At 42.2% G+C, this 15,286-nt stretch overlaps 1 protein-coding gene across 7 annotated transcripts in view; it reads right to left on the bottom strand.

Annotated features, from left to right (window-relative positions):
• ift140 (intraflagellar transport 140 homolog (Chlamydomonas)) overlaps positions 1–15,286 on the bottom strand; it is a 190,447-nt gene that overhangs the window by 57,905 nt on the left and 117,256 nt on the right. For all 7 annotated transcript variants that reach the window (XR_011347128.1, XR_011347129.1, XR_011347127.1 and 4 more), the window contains exons 19-29: positions 14,495–14,672; positions 14,108–14,298; positions 13,149–13,244; positions 10,846–10,978; positions 8,878–9,021; positions 8,277–8,405; positions 7,230–7,412; positions 4,395–4,601; positions 2,109–2,321; positions 1,656–1,822; positions 575–716 (exon numbers count right to left, since the gene is read on the bottom strand). Coding sequence is in view for 4 of the 7 variants with exons in the window: in XM_069905280.1 (XP_069761381.1) it covers positions 575–716; positions 1,656–1,822; positions 2,109–2,321; positions 4,395–4,601; positions 7,230–7,412; positions 8,277–8,405; positions 8,878–9,021; positions 10,846–10,978; positions 13,149–13,244; positions 14,108–14,298; positions 14,495–14,672 (1,783 nt within the window). In the remaining 3 variants the exon portion in view is untranslated. The remainder of the gene's footprint in view (positions 1–574; positions 717–1,655; positions 1,823–2,108; positions 2,322–4,394; positions 4,602–7,229; positions 7,413–8,276; positions 8,406–8,877; positions 9,022–10,845; positions 10,979–13,148; positions 13,245–14,107; positions 14,299–14,494; positions 14,673–15,286) is intronic.

Here is a 15,286-nt window from a genome sequence, read left to right as displayed (position 1 = left end):
ACATGATATGTATTCCTCCATTCCCACCCATCCAGAAGCCTCTTAAATGCTGCTACTGTATAGTATCTGCTTCCACCACCTCTTCTGGCAGCCTGTTCCACCACTCTCTGTGTAAAAAAAACTCGCCCCACATCTGTCCTGTAAACTTTCCCCCCCTTATCTTAAATTGGTGTCCTCAGGTATACAAGATTTTCACCCTAGGAGAAGGATTGATATTGTCTGCCCTATCAATGGCTCTCATAACTTTATGAATTATCTCAGGTTCCATCTCAGTCTCTGACACACCAGGAAAAAAACCCAAGTTTTTTCAACCTCTTACTTGTCTGGATGGTTCTTAAATATTTTGAGTGACCACGTCCACCAGCTCGCCAGGAAGGGTATTTATCCTGCTGCCTCAGCAGAATGCAATTCTTTCTCCTTGAAGACCTACAAATTTCGAATCACTTCCCACCCACACCCTCAGTCTCTTCTCCAAACACTTGGTGAGACCTAAGTCTAGCCTAACCCTTGAGAAGAATAGTAAGCAACATTATGGCAATACTCACTCCGTCCTCTGACTTGTGAGTATACTCACCACCTCAAAGTTCCCCTGCCGTGCATGATGTTCCACCAACAGTGCATAGACATCACCAGTCCGCACAGCCTGGTCCAGCTTGGGCTCGGCCAGCAGAATCTCACACTGCTTCAGCGCTTCCTTTGGATCCTCTTCATGGAGCCTAGGGGTATCTCAGGGTTAATACTTCATACAGCTGGTGGGTGGGGAGGGGGGGTCACATGGTACAGTAGAATCCCTATTATCACCTATGGGATTGCAGAGGTCAGATATGCAAATTTTAATGGTTGACTGAGACTCACTGTTATAGCGCCTGACTAATACACTGGCATTAAGAATATACTGTTTAAAAGACAGTGCAAAATGTAATTTGAAAAAAAATCAGTATTTTAATCTTTAATTATGTAAAGTTCACTTTAATCAGGTGATACTCGTAACTTACAAAATTTAAATTTGAGCCCTGGTTGCTGGCCCAGTAACAGCGTTGCACTAAACACTACCATCATAATTAACCCCCCCACCCCAAGTTTACAGATAAAGCCTTACTAATATAATAATATACTCATGACGATAAAGATTCTTACGAGGCAGGGATAAGGAGACACTTTGGGAGAGTCGCCCAGCCGTGAGCGGCATCAGGCGACACTTCATTCTGAACAACCCCATTTTATTCAAACGGCTGCTGTGGGCGGGGCATGGCCGGGACACTCCGCTGGCTGAATATTTGTTCCCATCTCTACCAAGGGGGTTGTGTGTTGCTGAGGAGAACATTTACTTCTACAATTTTAAACTTTTATTTAAAATTTATTTATTTTCAAAAAAATATTTATTAATTTTCTTGATTTTTTTTGCTGGTTGTTTGTGTTTCGGGTTGATTGAATTCTGGATAATGGGGAATCTACTGTATTTCACCTTGGCCAACACTCTCACTTCTACAGCTACAAGGAGACAGGATTTATGGAAAACACTCTGGATGTGACCACCATACGGTGGCTCAGGTTCATGCCACAAAGGGAAAAGGGTAGCAGGTGAGAGTTTGTTCCAGGAGACTGCTGCTGGAAATGACCAAGATTATCAGGAGTGTGACCGCACACACACTGACCTTCTGATTTGAACAAATTTCTTTACTGTCGTCAGTTTGTTCTGTAGTTGCCCCAGCCGTTCCTCCACCTCATCTTGATTCCTCATTTTGGCTTTGGTCAGGCACTTGTAGGCCTCGGTCAGAGCTCCAAGAGCTTTCTCATAGTTCTGGTATTCATCGATCTCAACCTGGCACACACAAAACAGAACAGATTGGAGGTTGTAACTGGCACACACGATTCCAGAGTAAAACAGGAAAGAACAATAGCCATTCAGTACATCAAAACCCCCACTTGTTTCCACTGGAACCCCTTCCTCTGTTACATGAATTTAACTGAAGCCTCTCCCTCTGGTACATTAACTCAAAGCTGATCTTCTCCACCCTACTACGTTCTCTACTGATTCCCCTTCCTGGCAGATTATTCTCAACTGAGGATCTTTCATTTGCAGTAGGAATGCCTCTGACGGTTCACACCTGTGCACAGGCATCATAAAATCCAGCCAGCAAATCCAGTGCCCGTCCTTTAGTGTAGAAGCTGATGATATTCTTCATTATTTCCGGATCTTTCCGCCAGTCTAACGACTGGAGGTAATTTGCTGCCATAATGTAAATCTCCCTTTGTCGAGAGACTCCAGTGAAGAAGACGATCTTTTCTGTGTCTCCTGATTTCAGGAGTGCTCTCATTGCCTGCAAGAGAACAGACAACATTTTATACCTTGGCATTTGTGGCTTCCTACGGTTTTGGTCGTGGTCAGGTCGTTGGGAAGAGAGATGTTGGGCCCTTCATTAATTGAGACCAATCAATATTAACCTGGATGTGGGGCAGGTGCAGAGGCCTGATGTTTTGTACTAGTTCAGTGGTGTTTGAGGAAGAGAAAGATGTGACCAAACTCTCAGATCACGGTGAATGTCGAGGGGATGAACAACAAGAGGACAGGAGAATGGTTTGAGGCATCCAAAAGAGAAATACACAGTGTAAATAGAAGTATGAATTTACATCAGAAAACACTGGTAAAAGGGCATCCACATGATCTCAAAAGGTGGGGTTCTGTTCCCAATCAGAGAAGAGTACAGCATTTAAACAGGCTCTTTGGCCCACCTTGTCTATGCCAACCACCATGCTACCTGCATTACCCTGCATTAGGCCTTTCCTAATAGCAGATTTGCTTAGTGTTCATGAGTTATTTGCGAGTATAAACCTACAGCTCAAAGGACATAAGAATCTGCTTGTACTGCACAGATCTCCATTAAACAAATGTCCTTACCAAAAGTGGTAGACCCAAGTGGAGTTTTGCTACAGAGAACTGGAGCACTGGTAAACATGGTTCAGACCACCATACATACCCTCCCTCCATCAACACTTTCTGCTACCTTGGCAAGGCAGCCAACATGTTCAAAGACTCATCCCATCCTGGAACTCTCTCTTTACCCTTGTCCCATCAGAAAGAAGATTCACGAGTGTGACATCATGCACCATCAGATTCAAAGACAGTTTCTTTCCCACTGTCTTCAGACTCCTGAATGAACCTCATCCAAGTAGAATTATGCTGCCTTTGCTCTGTACCACCTGATCTCTCTCTCTCTAACTGTTACTTGTTACACTATGTATTGGATGTCTGGCTGGATTGCTCTCAAACAAACCTTCTTTCTGCACCTTATACATGTGACAGTAAATTTGGCTTGGTTCTGCATCAGAAGTCTCTCTCGACAGTCCGGATGATGTAATTGGGGCTGATACTCAGGTGTAGGATTGAGAGAGTGCTGTACTGCCAGAGGCCAAGTAAAAACCCTGCCTCTTAGGTATCTAGGGCCAATTACAGAGAGTTTCTCTTCCTCACTGCTGCACCATTAAACTACCAGCCCATTGTCCGAGGGTGGCTGGCCATCTGCATGTAATGAAGGCATTGTAGGCTATGGACCAGCACAGAAGGTCAAGAACCAAATTCTTGGATATTCACATCTCCGAGGATCTGTCCTGGTACCTCGATGTTGATGCAATCACTAAGCTGAACTTTATGAGATGTTGGAGGAGATTTGGAAACTGTGGACAACAGTCTGGAATGGAGGTGCCTATGCTCAGGACAAGAATAAACTCCAGAGGGTTGTTAACTTGGACTGCGACATCATGGGCACCAGACTTCACTTCACTGAGGACATCTACATGAGATGGTATCTTAAAAAAGCAGCCTCTATCCTCACAGTCCTCCACCACCCAGGCCATGCCCTCTTCACTCTGCTACCATCGGGAAAAATGTACAGGAGCCTGAAGATGAGCACTCAGCGGCACAAGGACAGCTTCTTCCCCTCCGCCATCAGATTCCTGAATAATCAATGAACCAAAGACACTGCCTCACTTTGACTTTTTCTTGCACTATATTTATTTTGTCAGGTAATTTATATGAATGTTTGCAGTGTGATGCTGGTGCTAAGCAACCAACTTTGTGACATGTTTATGACAATAAATTCTGATTTTGGTGGATGAAATTGCTGCAGACAGATGAATGGTGGGTGGAGGATGAGTGGTGGGTGGAGGATGAGTGGTGGGTGGAGGATGAGTGGTGGGTGGAGGATGAGTGGTGGGTGGAGGATGAGTGATGGGTGGAGGATGAGTGCTGGGTGGAGGACCTGATTCTGTGCTGTATGACACATCCTTGAACTGCGAATCCAATGCATTTTGACAGTGAACTACTCCATCCTTGATCAAGCTGAGCCATTGCTCAGGAGTGAGTTCACTGAGCCCCAAGTCATTCCAGCCCTCACCTTGGTCTTGTTGCCTGCCTGCGTGTACTTTTTGGTTGCCAGGTGGTAGTTTCCCTGCCGCAGGCAGCAGTCAGCAATTTGCTCAAGCAGTTCTCGCCGGAAATCATGCGAGAATTCCTTGGACTCCTTGGACACCGTCATTTTCTCCGCCGTGACCTCACTGATGATCAGGTTCTGTTGTTGACAAAGCTGCAGGGCTTCGAAATACTGGAACAAGAGGCAGATCGATCAGAGCAGCAGCCGGGGAAGGGACCCTGGGCAAATCTTGTCACAGGAAGAGTTCATCATGGAACAGACCCCACAGCCCAACTAATCCATGCCAATCATTATTGCATTCTGGGCTTATCCCATTTCTCTGGACAGTCGGTCTATATCCCTCCAAGTCCTTCTTATCCCAAAATCTGTCCAAATGCTTTCTGACCTTTGTTATTATGACCATTTATACAGATCACTCTGGCAGCTCGTTCCAAATAGGGACCACCCTCGCAGGTCCCTCTTAAATCTCGACCTGCTACCCTTCAACCTCTATCCTCAAGTTCGAGAATCATCTATACTGGGAAAAAGACTGCCAGCGTTCACTTTATCCGTGCCCCTCAAGATTTTATAAACCTCTATAAAATCATCCCTGAGTGTCTTTCACTCGAGGGAATAAAGATCTAGCCTATACAACCTCTCCGTATAACACAACCCATCCAACCCTGACAAAATCCTACTCAATCTCCTCAGTGCCCTTTCAGATTTATTGATGTCCTTCCTGTCGCTGGGTGACCAGAACTACACATGGTACTTCATGTGGTTTCAACCATACCTTGTATGCTAAATCACAAAGTCCCAATTTTTTGACTTTATACACCACCCAATGAAGGCCAGAATGCCAAATGCCTTCTTCAGCACTTGTCCACCTGAGTTGCTACTTTTATCAGGAAAGCCCTGCCCTGGTTTGACTGACAGAAGTGCAGAGTTAAACCCATTTGCCACTCCATGGCCCACCTTCCCAACTGAGTCCTGTTGTTATCCCACCTCACTGTCCACCCACCACAAATTTTCTAATCACATTAACTACATCCATCATTCAAATTGTTTAATATCAATGATAAACAGCAGGTGGACATTCACTACCCTGCGCTCATCAATCCTTTTGTTTACCTCTTCAACACTCCATCAGATTTATGACTATTCCAGATGCATCCTCCCCAAAAACCTGACAACTGGAATAAAACATCCCTATTGTTATATTCCAAACATTTCACAATATGGGTCAAAATGCTGCTTGTCTTCTGAACTAAGTCTTGAATCTGTCTGCCAGCTTTTTGTGCTTCATGCTGTTACAGAATATAGGTCTGTTTTTGGGAGATAAATTGGGGCAGACTTTGTTCGTGTAGGTCACATACAAACATTTTAAGACAAATCTTATTTGAAATACTGGAACTCTGTTTGTGCTAGACATGTCAGGGCCTCAGAGCCTTTGCAAAAGCTTTGGAGAGTGCCCAAGAGACTTCACTAATGGAGTGTTGTTTACAAAAAGGCAACAGATGAAAGAGCTTGTCGGATCCACATTCTGTCTGGAGTAGAACTTGCTGTTCTAGGAGGGTCATGTGGTTTTGCAAGCAGAGAAAGTCAAACAGGCTTTTTCTATGTGTGTGTGTGTGTGTGTGTGTGTTTGAGAGTGAGAGAGAGAGAGACACACACACACAAAGATCAGTTCTACAGTCAGCAGCTGGGATTAGGACTTGATCAGGACAAGCTGAGGCTTGTGAGTGCTTATTTCAGCCTGGTCAAAGCCCTTATGGTTCATACAAAAGGAGAGGACTTGGCTGTCTAATGTTTCACTTGGAATCAGGGAAACAAAAAGGAACTCTGTGGTGACCTGAAAGAAAAGAGGTTATCATCTGGAGAACCCTGAGGGGGCAAGTTTAATCAGCAAGACACTGAAGTGGCTGATGGAAGTAAATCAGTTGTGGGTGTCCTGGAACAACAAATCTCTCTCTGAAAACCAACAAGAGCCTTCCTGAGAGGTAACCCTTCACCTTTCAAGCACCAAAGCCTGGTGAACTTTATAAATTCTGTACACAGTATAAGAATTGCCTGCAACCAGTGAACTTGGAGGAATGAGAAGTGAGATTGGACTGTGAAAGAACTTTTCTGAACTTACACACACATATTAGATACACGTGCGCTTAGAATTAGAAGAGGGTTAAGTTAGGTTAGTTAAGTCAATAGTGTTAAGTTAAAGTGTGATTCTGTTTTCATGTTTAAAGATAATTAAAAGCAACTTTTGTTTAAGTAACCATTTGTCTTGGTGAATATCTATTGCTGCTGGGTTTGGGGGTCCTCTGGATTTGTAACAATGCACAAGACCACCAAGATTTCTCTGTACTTCAGGAGTAAAACACAAAAGTCTGCAGACACCGTGGTTGAAGTAAAAACACAAATGTTGGAGAAACTCAGCAGGACAAACAGTGTCCTTTATATAGCCAAGATAAAGATACAGAACCAACGTTTCCGGCATCAAGGTATAAGCAAAATATAGGCAAGCACCACATTTCTAACCAATTAATAATAAAGCAGCTTTTCATTCAGTCGTATTGCGTTGGTGCATGGTTAAACACAAGGAATGGAATCAATCGTGAGATTTTGTACTTATTTGCAGTGTATCACTGTCCATCTGTCAGGCTGTAAAACCAAAGTTTGCATCTTCCAGGATATCTGGCCTCAGTCAAAGATGGCACGATGCAAAACAGCTTACGTACACCAATCAGCAGATTAGAGAGGACAAAAGGAAGTGGACAGGAGGTTTCTGCGGTAGCTTTGCCAGCTCCTGTGCATTATTCTTACCTTCTTTGCAGTAATCAACATTTCCACTGCCTTTTGGAACTGTCCATGCTCGATGAAGAAATCAGAACAGCGGGACAGCAGGGCAGGGTCCGAGTTCTCGTCCAGCTCCTCAGCAATTAGCTGCAATGCACTGAACTGCTGTGTAGCAAAGGCCAATTCGACAGCTTTCGAAAAGTGACCACTCTGCAAAGAAACAGCACCGTTAATGTTGGAGCCAGGGGAGACACTCCCAGAGAGGCACTAAACTCAGCCCAAGGCACACAATATGTTGGAATTCTGAGTGTTTCAAGGTCTTTGAATAAGGAGCATTGTGAAAAAAAAAATCAGGTGTGCTTGTTCCAATTACAGCAGTGGTCTTGCTCAGTTATAATGATATATATCAATGCAAGTTCTTTTTCTCCAAAGGTTAACATTTACATGAAGAACTGGTGTGCATTTTGTGTTCTATCAAGATGCCCTCTTTAGGAATTTTCACTGGTTGGGGGAGCCAGCAGCCTAACAATTTTCGGCAAATAACCAAGGCTTCCAAGATCATTAAAACCATAATAATAAATAGAAGATGCAGCAGGACATTTACCCCTGAGCTTGATCTACTATTCAATAGCAGATCTAGTCTTGCTCCTTGTCCACTCTCCCGCCTTAGCTTCTCACCCTCTGATTTCTTTTCATTTCCAAAAGTCAATCACTCCTGAATAAACTCAATGATTGAGTACTTACAACCTTTGAGAGGAACCTTTACAAGTCCAAAGGTTAACAAACATTATTCTTTAAATCATCTGAGTAGATTTTCAACTCCTGTCTCTTCAGTCAAACACAATGCCCTTTAAAGCTATTAGGGTTGGAAAGATCTGGGAAGCTTTTGCTGTTGCTTTGATCTTCAATTTACCAATAAGTCTTAGAAAAGTGAATGGCCATCAACATTCCTTCTCATTGGAAGCTGTGGGACTGATTGGCTTTCCTTCCAAGGTTCAGAAATAGGAATCCACAGAATAATATTTTTCAAAAAAAGTAGATTTTGTAAAAATTGAGTACGAGGACTGAGCATACCTTATGATAAAGCATCACAGCACGGTCCATATGGAGTCCTTTTTCTTCATAGTAACGTGCTGCCTCCATCATGTCCTCTGGAGAGCTCAGGAGAGCCAAGTTCATCAGATGATCATCAAGACCACTGTCCTAAATAAGAATGGATTTACATGCATGTGTCCATTTCTGTCCTGTCCACAAAATCTACTCATACAAACCCCCTGTGACTCAACTATTTATTTCACTATAATATTTATTTTAAAATTTGTACTGTGCATTTGTCTCATTTGCCTGTATGTGGATTATGCCTGTTTGTGTGTTTGCAGTGTGTTGCACCGAAGATCAAAGAACATGGTTTCGTCAGGCTCTACTTGTATAAATGGGTGAAAAATAAACTTGAACATGCCCCGTCAGCCCTACTCTGCTTATTGGCGAAGTAGTAGATGGTATTGCCAACAGTGTGATCTGTCTACATTCATTCACTGACAGCCTGTTCACTGATGCTTGATTTGGGTAGAATTTAATAGTGTATAACTGCAAAGTGAGATTTAGAGAACTCAGACAAATGGGCTGTTTAACGTGCACTGCAGAAACAGGAGTCAGGATCAGCGGCAGAACTCACCTTACACAGTCGTATTGCGTTGTTATATGCCTGGGCACGAGTGTAGAAGTGAATGGCCTGTTTTACGTCCTCCCGAGCCTCATATTGACGAGCCAGGTGATAGGAAGCTGCTTGATTCCCTGACTCATTGGCAATTTCAGAGGCCTTTAGAAAGAATAAATCAGGATCAATACCAGAACCTGTAGTTTCCCTGGCAAGGTTATTCTTTGAACAAAGTGTTACGGAATTAAAAAGGTATAGATTGTGGGGGTTTAGTTTAGGTCACACTTCACAAACAGACATCTCAGTTACATTTCACAAACAGACATCTCATTTGGAATACAAAAACCATTTGAACACACATCCAGGCTCAGAAACTGATTAATCTTTTATTGCTAAACTGATGCCAGTGATCCAAATTTCTAGTTGATATCTGCTGCTCTAAGAGGGGTCATGTGATTTTGCAAACAGAGAGAAATAAAACATGCCATTCTTTGGGGGGAGAGAGAGACAGTCAGTTGACTGAAGCAGTTGGCGTTGAAGTCTGCAAGTTTTGCAGACCTGCTGCAAGACCCCATTTCAAGGTGGGTTTTGAGTTCCGAGTTCAGCCTGTCCTAAACCCTTGTAGTTAATTACAAGAGGCTGTGGCTGGTTAATGTGTTTCTCCTGATTTAGGGGAAAAATAACTCTTTGTAGTAACCGGGAAGAAGAGGTTATCTTTTGGAAAAGGGGAATTTCTTGTATGTGTCCAAGGAACAACAAATATCTCTCTCTGAAACCAACAAAAACCTTCCTTTGTGGTAACAATTTAAGTTAAAGCACCAGAACCTGGTGAAGATTATAAATGTTAAATTCTGTGGAGAGGATGGAAAATTGCCTGATTCTGGTGCACTTGGAGAAGTGAAAAGTGAATGAACAGTGAATCAAAGAACTTTCCTGAATATATACACATTACATACACGTGCACTTAGAATTAGAAGGGGGTTACGTTAATAGTAATAAGTTAAATATTGGTCTTAATATTATGTGTGAAGAAAATTAAAAACATTTTTGTTCAAGTAACCATTGTCTTGGTGAATTTCTGTTGCTGCTGGTCTTTGGAGTCTCTGGGCTTATAACAAAAGGTTTTTAAACACCAAGCAAAAGATTTTACATTTCCTCTCAACTTAATGTAACAAAAATGAACAATCTATTGTAGAGCTATTAATAGAATCCATAACATAATCCCCAGACATTGTCAGACATGACACAACTGAGCCACAAATTATTTGGTTAAAACAGTCATAGATAGGTTTTAAGGAATGCCTTGAAATAGAAAAAAAAAGACAAGATGGGGAGAATTAGGGTGGGAATTCATAACTTGGGTGACAGAGTTAGTAGGGTGGTTAGTGCGACACTATTACAGCGCTAGTGGCCCAGGTTCGAATCTGCCGCTGTCTGTGAAAAGTTACGTTCTCCCAATGCCTGTGTGGGTTTCCTCCAGATGCTCTGGTTTCCTCCCAAAGATGTACGGGTTAGTAGGCTAATTAGTCACATGGGTGTAACTGGACAGCATGGCTCATGGGCCAGAAGGGCCTGTTTCCATGCTGTTTATCTAAACTCATGGGTTTGGCAGACAAAGCACACTTGTCAAGTGGGGCGTGCACACAAGTCCAGAGTTGGAAGGCCTTGGAGGGGATTCAAGGAATAGAGATGTGAAGGCACAGAGGAATTTGAAAACAACAAAAACTTTAAAATCACGGTGTTTCCAAAACAAAAGTCAGGGCAAGATAACAAGCACAGAAATGATGGATTGCCGCAAGTTAGGGGACAGAGTTTTGGATGAGTTCAAGTTTAGTCTGAATCCAAGGTGAACTGCTGGTCAGGAGAGAGATTAATAGACTGACTATGTCTAAAGGTTAAAGTGTCAAGTTTATTTGGGGAATTCACTGCACTCAAGAGGTACATTTGCAAAACTGGACAAGAGAATATACCCATATTCTTTCTTACCTTTTGTATATTACCGAGATAACAGTGAACACGGACAAGAGAGAGATAGTCTTGTGCCTTCTCATAATACTTCAAAGCAGAGTCCATGTCTGCTTGACTTTCCAGGTATTGGGCCCACCATTTCCACAAACCTCTGTGACCATAACAAAACAAGGACTTAGCACAGGGACCCTGCACAAGTCACTGGAACCAAAATAATGGCCATGCAGTTCAACAATAAATTATAAACAGACATGTTAAAAAACCATACATCTTCACAATAAGAAAATAGAGCAAATTATCAGTGGCATAAAGGATTCTTATCAGTGGAATTTAGTAAGATTGAATATACATGAAAAAAAAATTAACTTTAAAAAGGTTTCGATTTCAGGGCATTTTAAGAAACAGATGTGGAAAGTATGGAGTATGTCAGAATTTTCCAAACCCCTAGCACTAGGAATTAAACATATGGATTTGAAGATTGCTACTGAAGTAAAATCTCTGGTATCAGAAATTCAAGCAACCATTAAAAAAAAAGGAAAATAAATTAAAAAAATTAAATAAGAATAAAATAATAGGCAAAATATACACAAGTTTAAAATTGTAAAAATAAGTGTTCTCTGAAGTAACACATAAAACTTTGGTGAAGATAGGAGCAAATATTCAGCCAGTGGAGGGAGAGCCTTGGGCTGGGCTTTGCTCGTAGCAGCTGTTTGAATAAAGTTGTGTGAAACAGAAATGGTGTCGCCCAGGATGAAGAGCTGGTTGATGTCACTCGGCATTGGAGGGTCTTTCTTAAAGTGTCTCCTGATCCCTGCTTAGTAAGTCACCCCGGTCAGAGGCTTTATCTGCAAACTTGGGGGAGGGGGAAGGTTAATTATATTATTGTTCATCTTTCGGGTGGCTCTGTGGAGGGGGAGAAACGTGCAGATGTAGCGACGGTTAAATGTTTTCAAAGAATGTGACTGAAAATAAAAGTGAAATGCTTTAAAGTTTATATATTCATGCAAGTTTGTTCAGTGTAAGTAATGTCCGGTACAGTAAAATCCCAGTAATCTGAAATTCAAGGAACTAGCAAAAAAAATTGAGGTTAAAAAAAAGGCAGTTAGTTCACCAATACACGTAACATGCAATCTCAATAGGTGCTGGTTACCGGGGTTTTATTGTATTTTTGTGTTTTGTTTTTTTTTTAATTATTTATTCTTAATGTAGGTATATTAGGCATTGTAAGAGTAAGTCTCAAGCAACCAGAAAGTACACTTATCCAGAATCTACCAATCCCCATAGATGCCGGATAGCAGGGATTTTATTTGGAAGGTTCGTTTTGTAAACGGATAAACATTCATCAAATCATTCAATGCTCCTCTATTCTTTGAGGACCAAGGGAGGGAAAAACATTTTGTTAAAACCCTACCTAGAATGTGTGGTGTAACCGATGAAGCTGATATTTATTGCTTGTCCCTTGTGAACCTAACTTTTGCCTTGCAAAGTCAAGTTATTTTATCCAGATTTTATCCACCAATTTGAAGTGGATTAATAGTGCTTCCTGCAAAATAACTTCCCTTCTTGCTATGTGACTCTTTGGAATGCTGTACAAGTTCCTTCCACTCAAGTTCTGATGGTGAGGCTGCAATGGGAGTGGCAGAGTCTGTGACATGTTGAGTAGGTGGTACCTGATGGGGAGGAGGATGTGAAATTCTCTGCCATCTTGGTACTCTCCTATCTGGATGTCATAGTAGGAGATTGTACAAGTTGGTGAAAATGTCATACATTTTCAAGAGGGTTTCGAGAATATTCTTTCCTCTGTTATTCTGATGACAGTACACTAACCATAATCAATCTGAGGATATGATTTTCCTGGCTGGAGTGTTTGGAGCAGTCTCAAAATAAAGGTCTGACCATTCTGATCAGAGCTTAGAAGAAATGTTTTCCCACAGAAGGTAGTAAACACTTGGTATCCTCTACCCTAGAGGACTACAGAGGCTCAGAGACTGGCCAATAGAATGCTTTGATATTCAGTGAATGTGGGGCTATAGGGTAGGTACAGGGTATTGGTGCTGAGGTAAAAGATCCACCATGATCTTTATGAAATGCCATAGCAGGTTTCAGGAACTACATGGCAATTTCCTGCTCCAATTATTTTATTTGTTATACTGTGGTGAGGGATTACAGATCAGGACAGCCTCTCACAATTCTGAACTCCAGGCCAGAGAAGAATGGGAGATTTACTTCCAGGAAAGGCACAGCAAACACTGTCACTGAGGCTGTTGTTGGGCCCCCACAAAGCATCACTTCTGTACATAGACCTGCTTCCTGACACTCACCTGTCCTTTGTCGTGTTGATGTATATTTCTAGTGCTTGCAGGTCTTCGAACAGCATTCTTGGTACCTCAAATCGGTGAGTATCTGATTTTTCATAACTGTTGGAATATGGATACAAGACTGTTCATGCATTTTTCATCGCTATCAAGCCAGGTCAAAGTTATTCCTTTCCGTAAATCCCTATCATGCTTATTCCTGTTTATTCATTCTCAGGTCAAATTGCTGCAAATGCTGGTGGTTTGCCCACCTTGAGCTTCTCCTGAACTGAGCAGACAGTTAAGGATCAACCATGTGTGGATCGGGGGGCATTCAGTGCTCTCCATAATATTTGAGACATCTGGCTTCACCACAGGTGTTTGTGAGTAATCAGGTTTGTTTAATTGCTTCATTGGTGCAGGTATAAGAGAGCTGGGTATAAAACAGTTCTGCTATTTCTACATGGACAAACCAAAATGTATGTAAACACCCTTGAATAAAATCTGGAATGTGCACTTTAAGTACATGTGAATTGTTTGATTACAAATTTAAAACTGTGGAGCACAGGGGCAAATAAAGGAAAAAAAGTGTCTTTGTCCCAAACATTATGGAGGGCTCTGAGTGTGGCCAGATCAGGCAAGGGCAACACGTGTCTTCACCAGATAAGTTTCACACTTACTTTTACTAAGATTGAGTTTAGGTTGTCTTTTATTTCTTTACTTGACAGATATTTTCTGATCGTGCCAAGGTTGGATTCACTCATATTTCGGTTAACTGTCTGGAACTTTGGTTGTTCAGCCAGTTTCCTAACCACCATCCTACTGTTCCCTCAGAAGCTTCACATGGAGAGTTCTACATCAGTAGTAATTTGATGGGCCATACTGATGTGTGTCCTGGAACACACTTGGTTGTATGGCCTGTGCATATAAAGCCTTTGATAATATCCACCCAATTTTTCTGAATCGCAATCTGTTAGTACGCTTACAGGCTGAGTGCGAGATGTTGATCCCCCACAGCTTCTAAGTGCTTGGCATAATTGTAGTATGTTGTTCTTAGGTGAACTCTGTCAAACGCTTCAGCATTTTCGATGGCCTTCTCCCACTGTCCCGAGGCTTGGTAAAATTTGGTAAGCAGGTCAAACCGCTTACAGTTTCTGTAAAGTCTCTCAGCATCTTCCTGAAAAGACACACGATAACAATCAACCTGCTATAGCATGAATTATAGCTGTCTGCACCAATCTGTACATTTAACAATATACTGCAGCGTCATTCTATACTAAGGCACCTCGTCAGCTGAATAATGGACCAGCTACAGAGGTTATTTGAGGACAGGTGATGTATTTGACCTTGCAAGGGCAGATTCCTCCACCTACCAGCATTCCCAGCTGTACAGCCAACATTGCCACTCTCGCATCCAGCTCTGGTTCCAGTGCAGCCTCCCGCAGGGCTCTGGCTCCCCGGGCATGACCCATATTCCCCAGACACACCTTGGCCACATCCAGTCTCCGTGTCTTCACGCACATCCTGGCCATGTTCTCCCATACTGACTCACTGCAGGGAAGAGCAGAAAGGATCAATATTGAAAATCACTATCAATACTCACCATCTTAATTTACATTGGCACAGCAACCATGTTGTCCCTTGGGATGCACCGTCTGAGCTCAAGTTAAGCTGCATGGCATTCAGAGGAAACAGATTTAATTCATTCCAAATGTCCCCTGGCATACAGACTGTATATCATTGATAGGGTTACAGTTGCATCCAAAATAATGGATCGTTAGAAGATGAATTAGCGTACGATGTGCATTAGGATGTGGGTTTTATTAACTTGCCCCTCCATTCAAAGCATAAATCTAAAGATTAACTGAAAGACTGAGAGAGATGTTCGTTGAAGACTGAAAAATCATCTCTCACTGTAGAACTAATTCATCAGAGGGTGTAGTTCACATCAGCAAACCCATGGCTCGTTGCTGAGTGGATACTAGAGCAAAGGGTTCTGTCAATGAACACAGACACGTCATTTCCAGAAATAAAGACCTCATCCCAACAGAGCAATTCTTGGCAGAGGGATTGTGTTGATCAGGATTTGACTGGAATCCATATAAAACAGACCTCCTGAGAAATATTTTTAAACTTTTTTTCTCCAAAAGCTAAAACACACAAGA

This window comes from Narcine bancroftii, chromosome 12 (genome assembly GCF_036971445.1).
Source record: "Narcine bancroftii isolate sNarBan1 chromosome 12, sNarBan1.hap1, whole genome shotgun sequence".
Lineage (NCBI taxonomy): Eukaryota > Metazoa > Chordata > Chondrichthyes > Torpediniformes > Narcinidae > Narcine > Narcine bancroftii.
The sequence above is the reverse complement of the archived record's forward strand: the minus strand, read 5'-3'. Positions and strand labels throughout refer to the sequence as shown.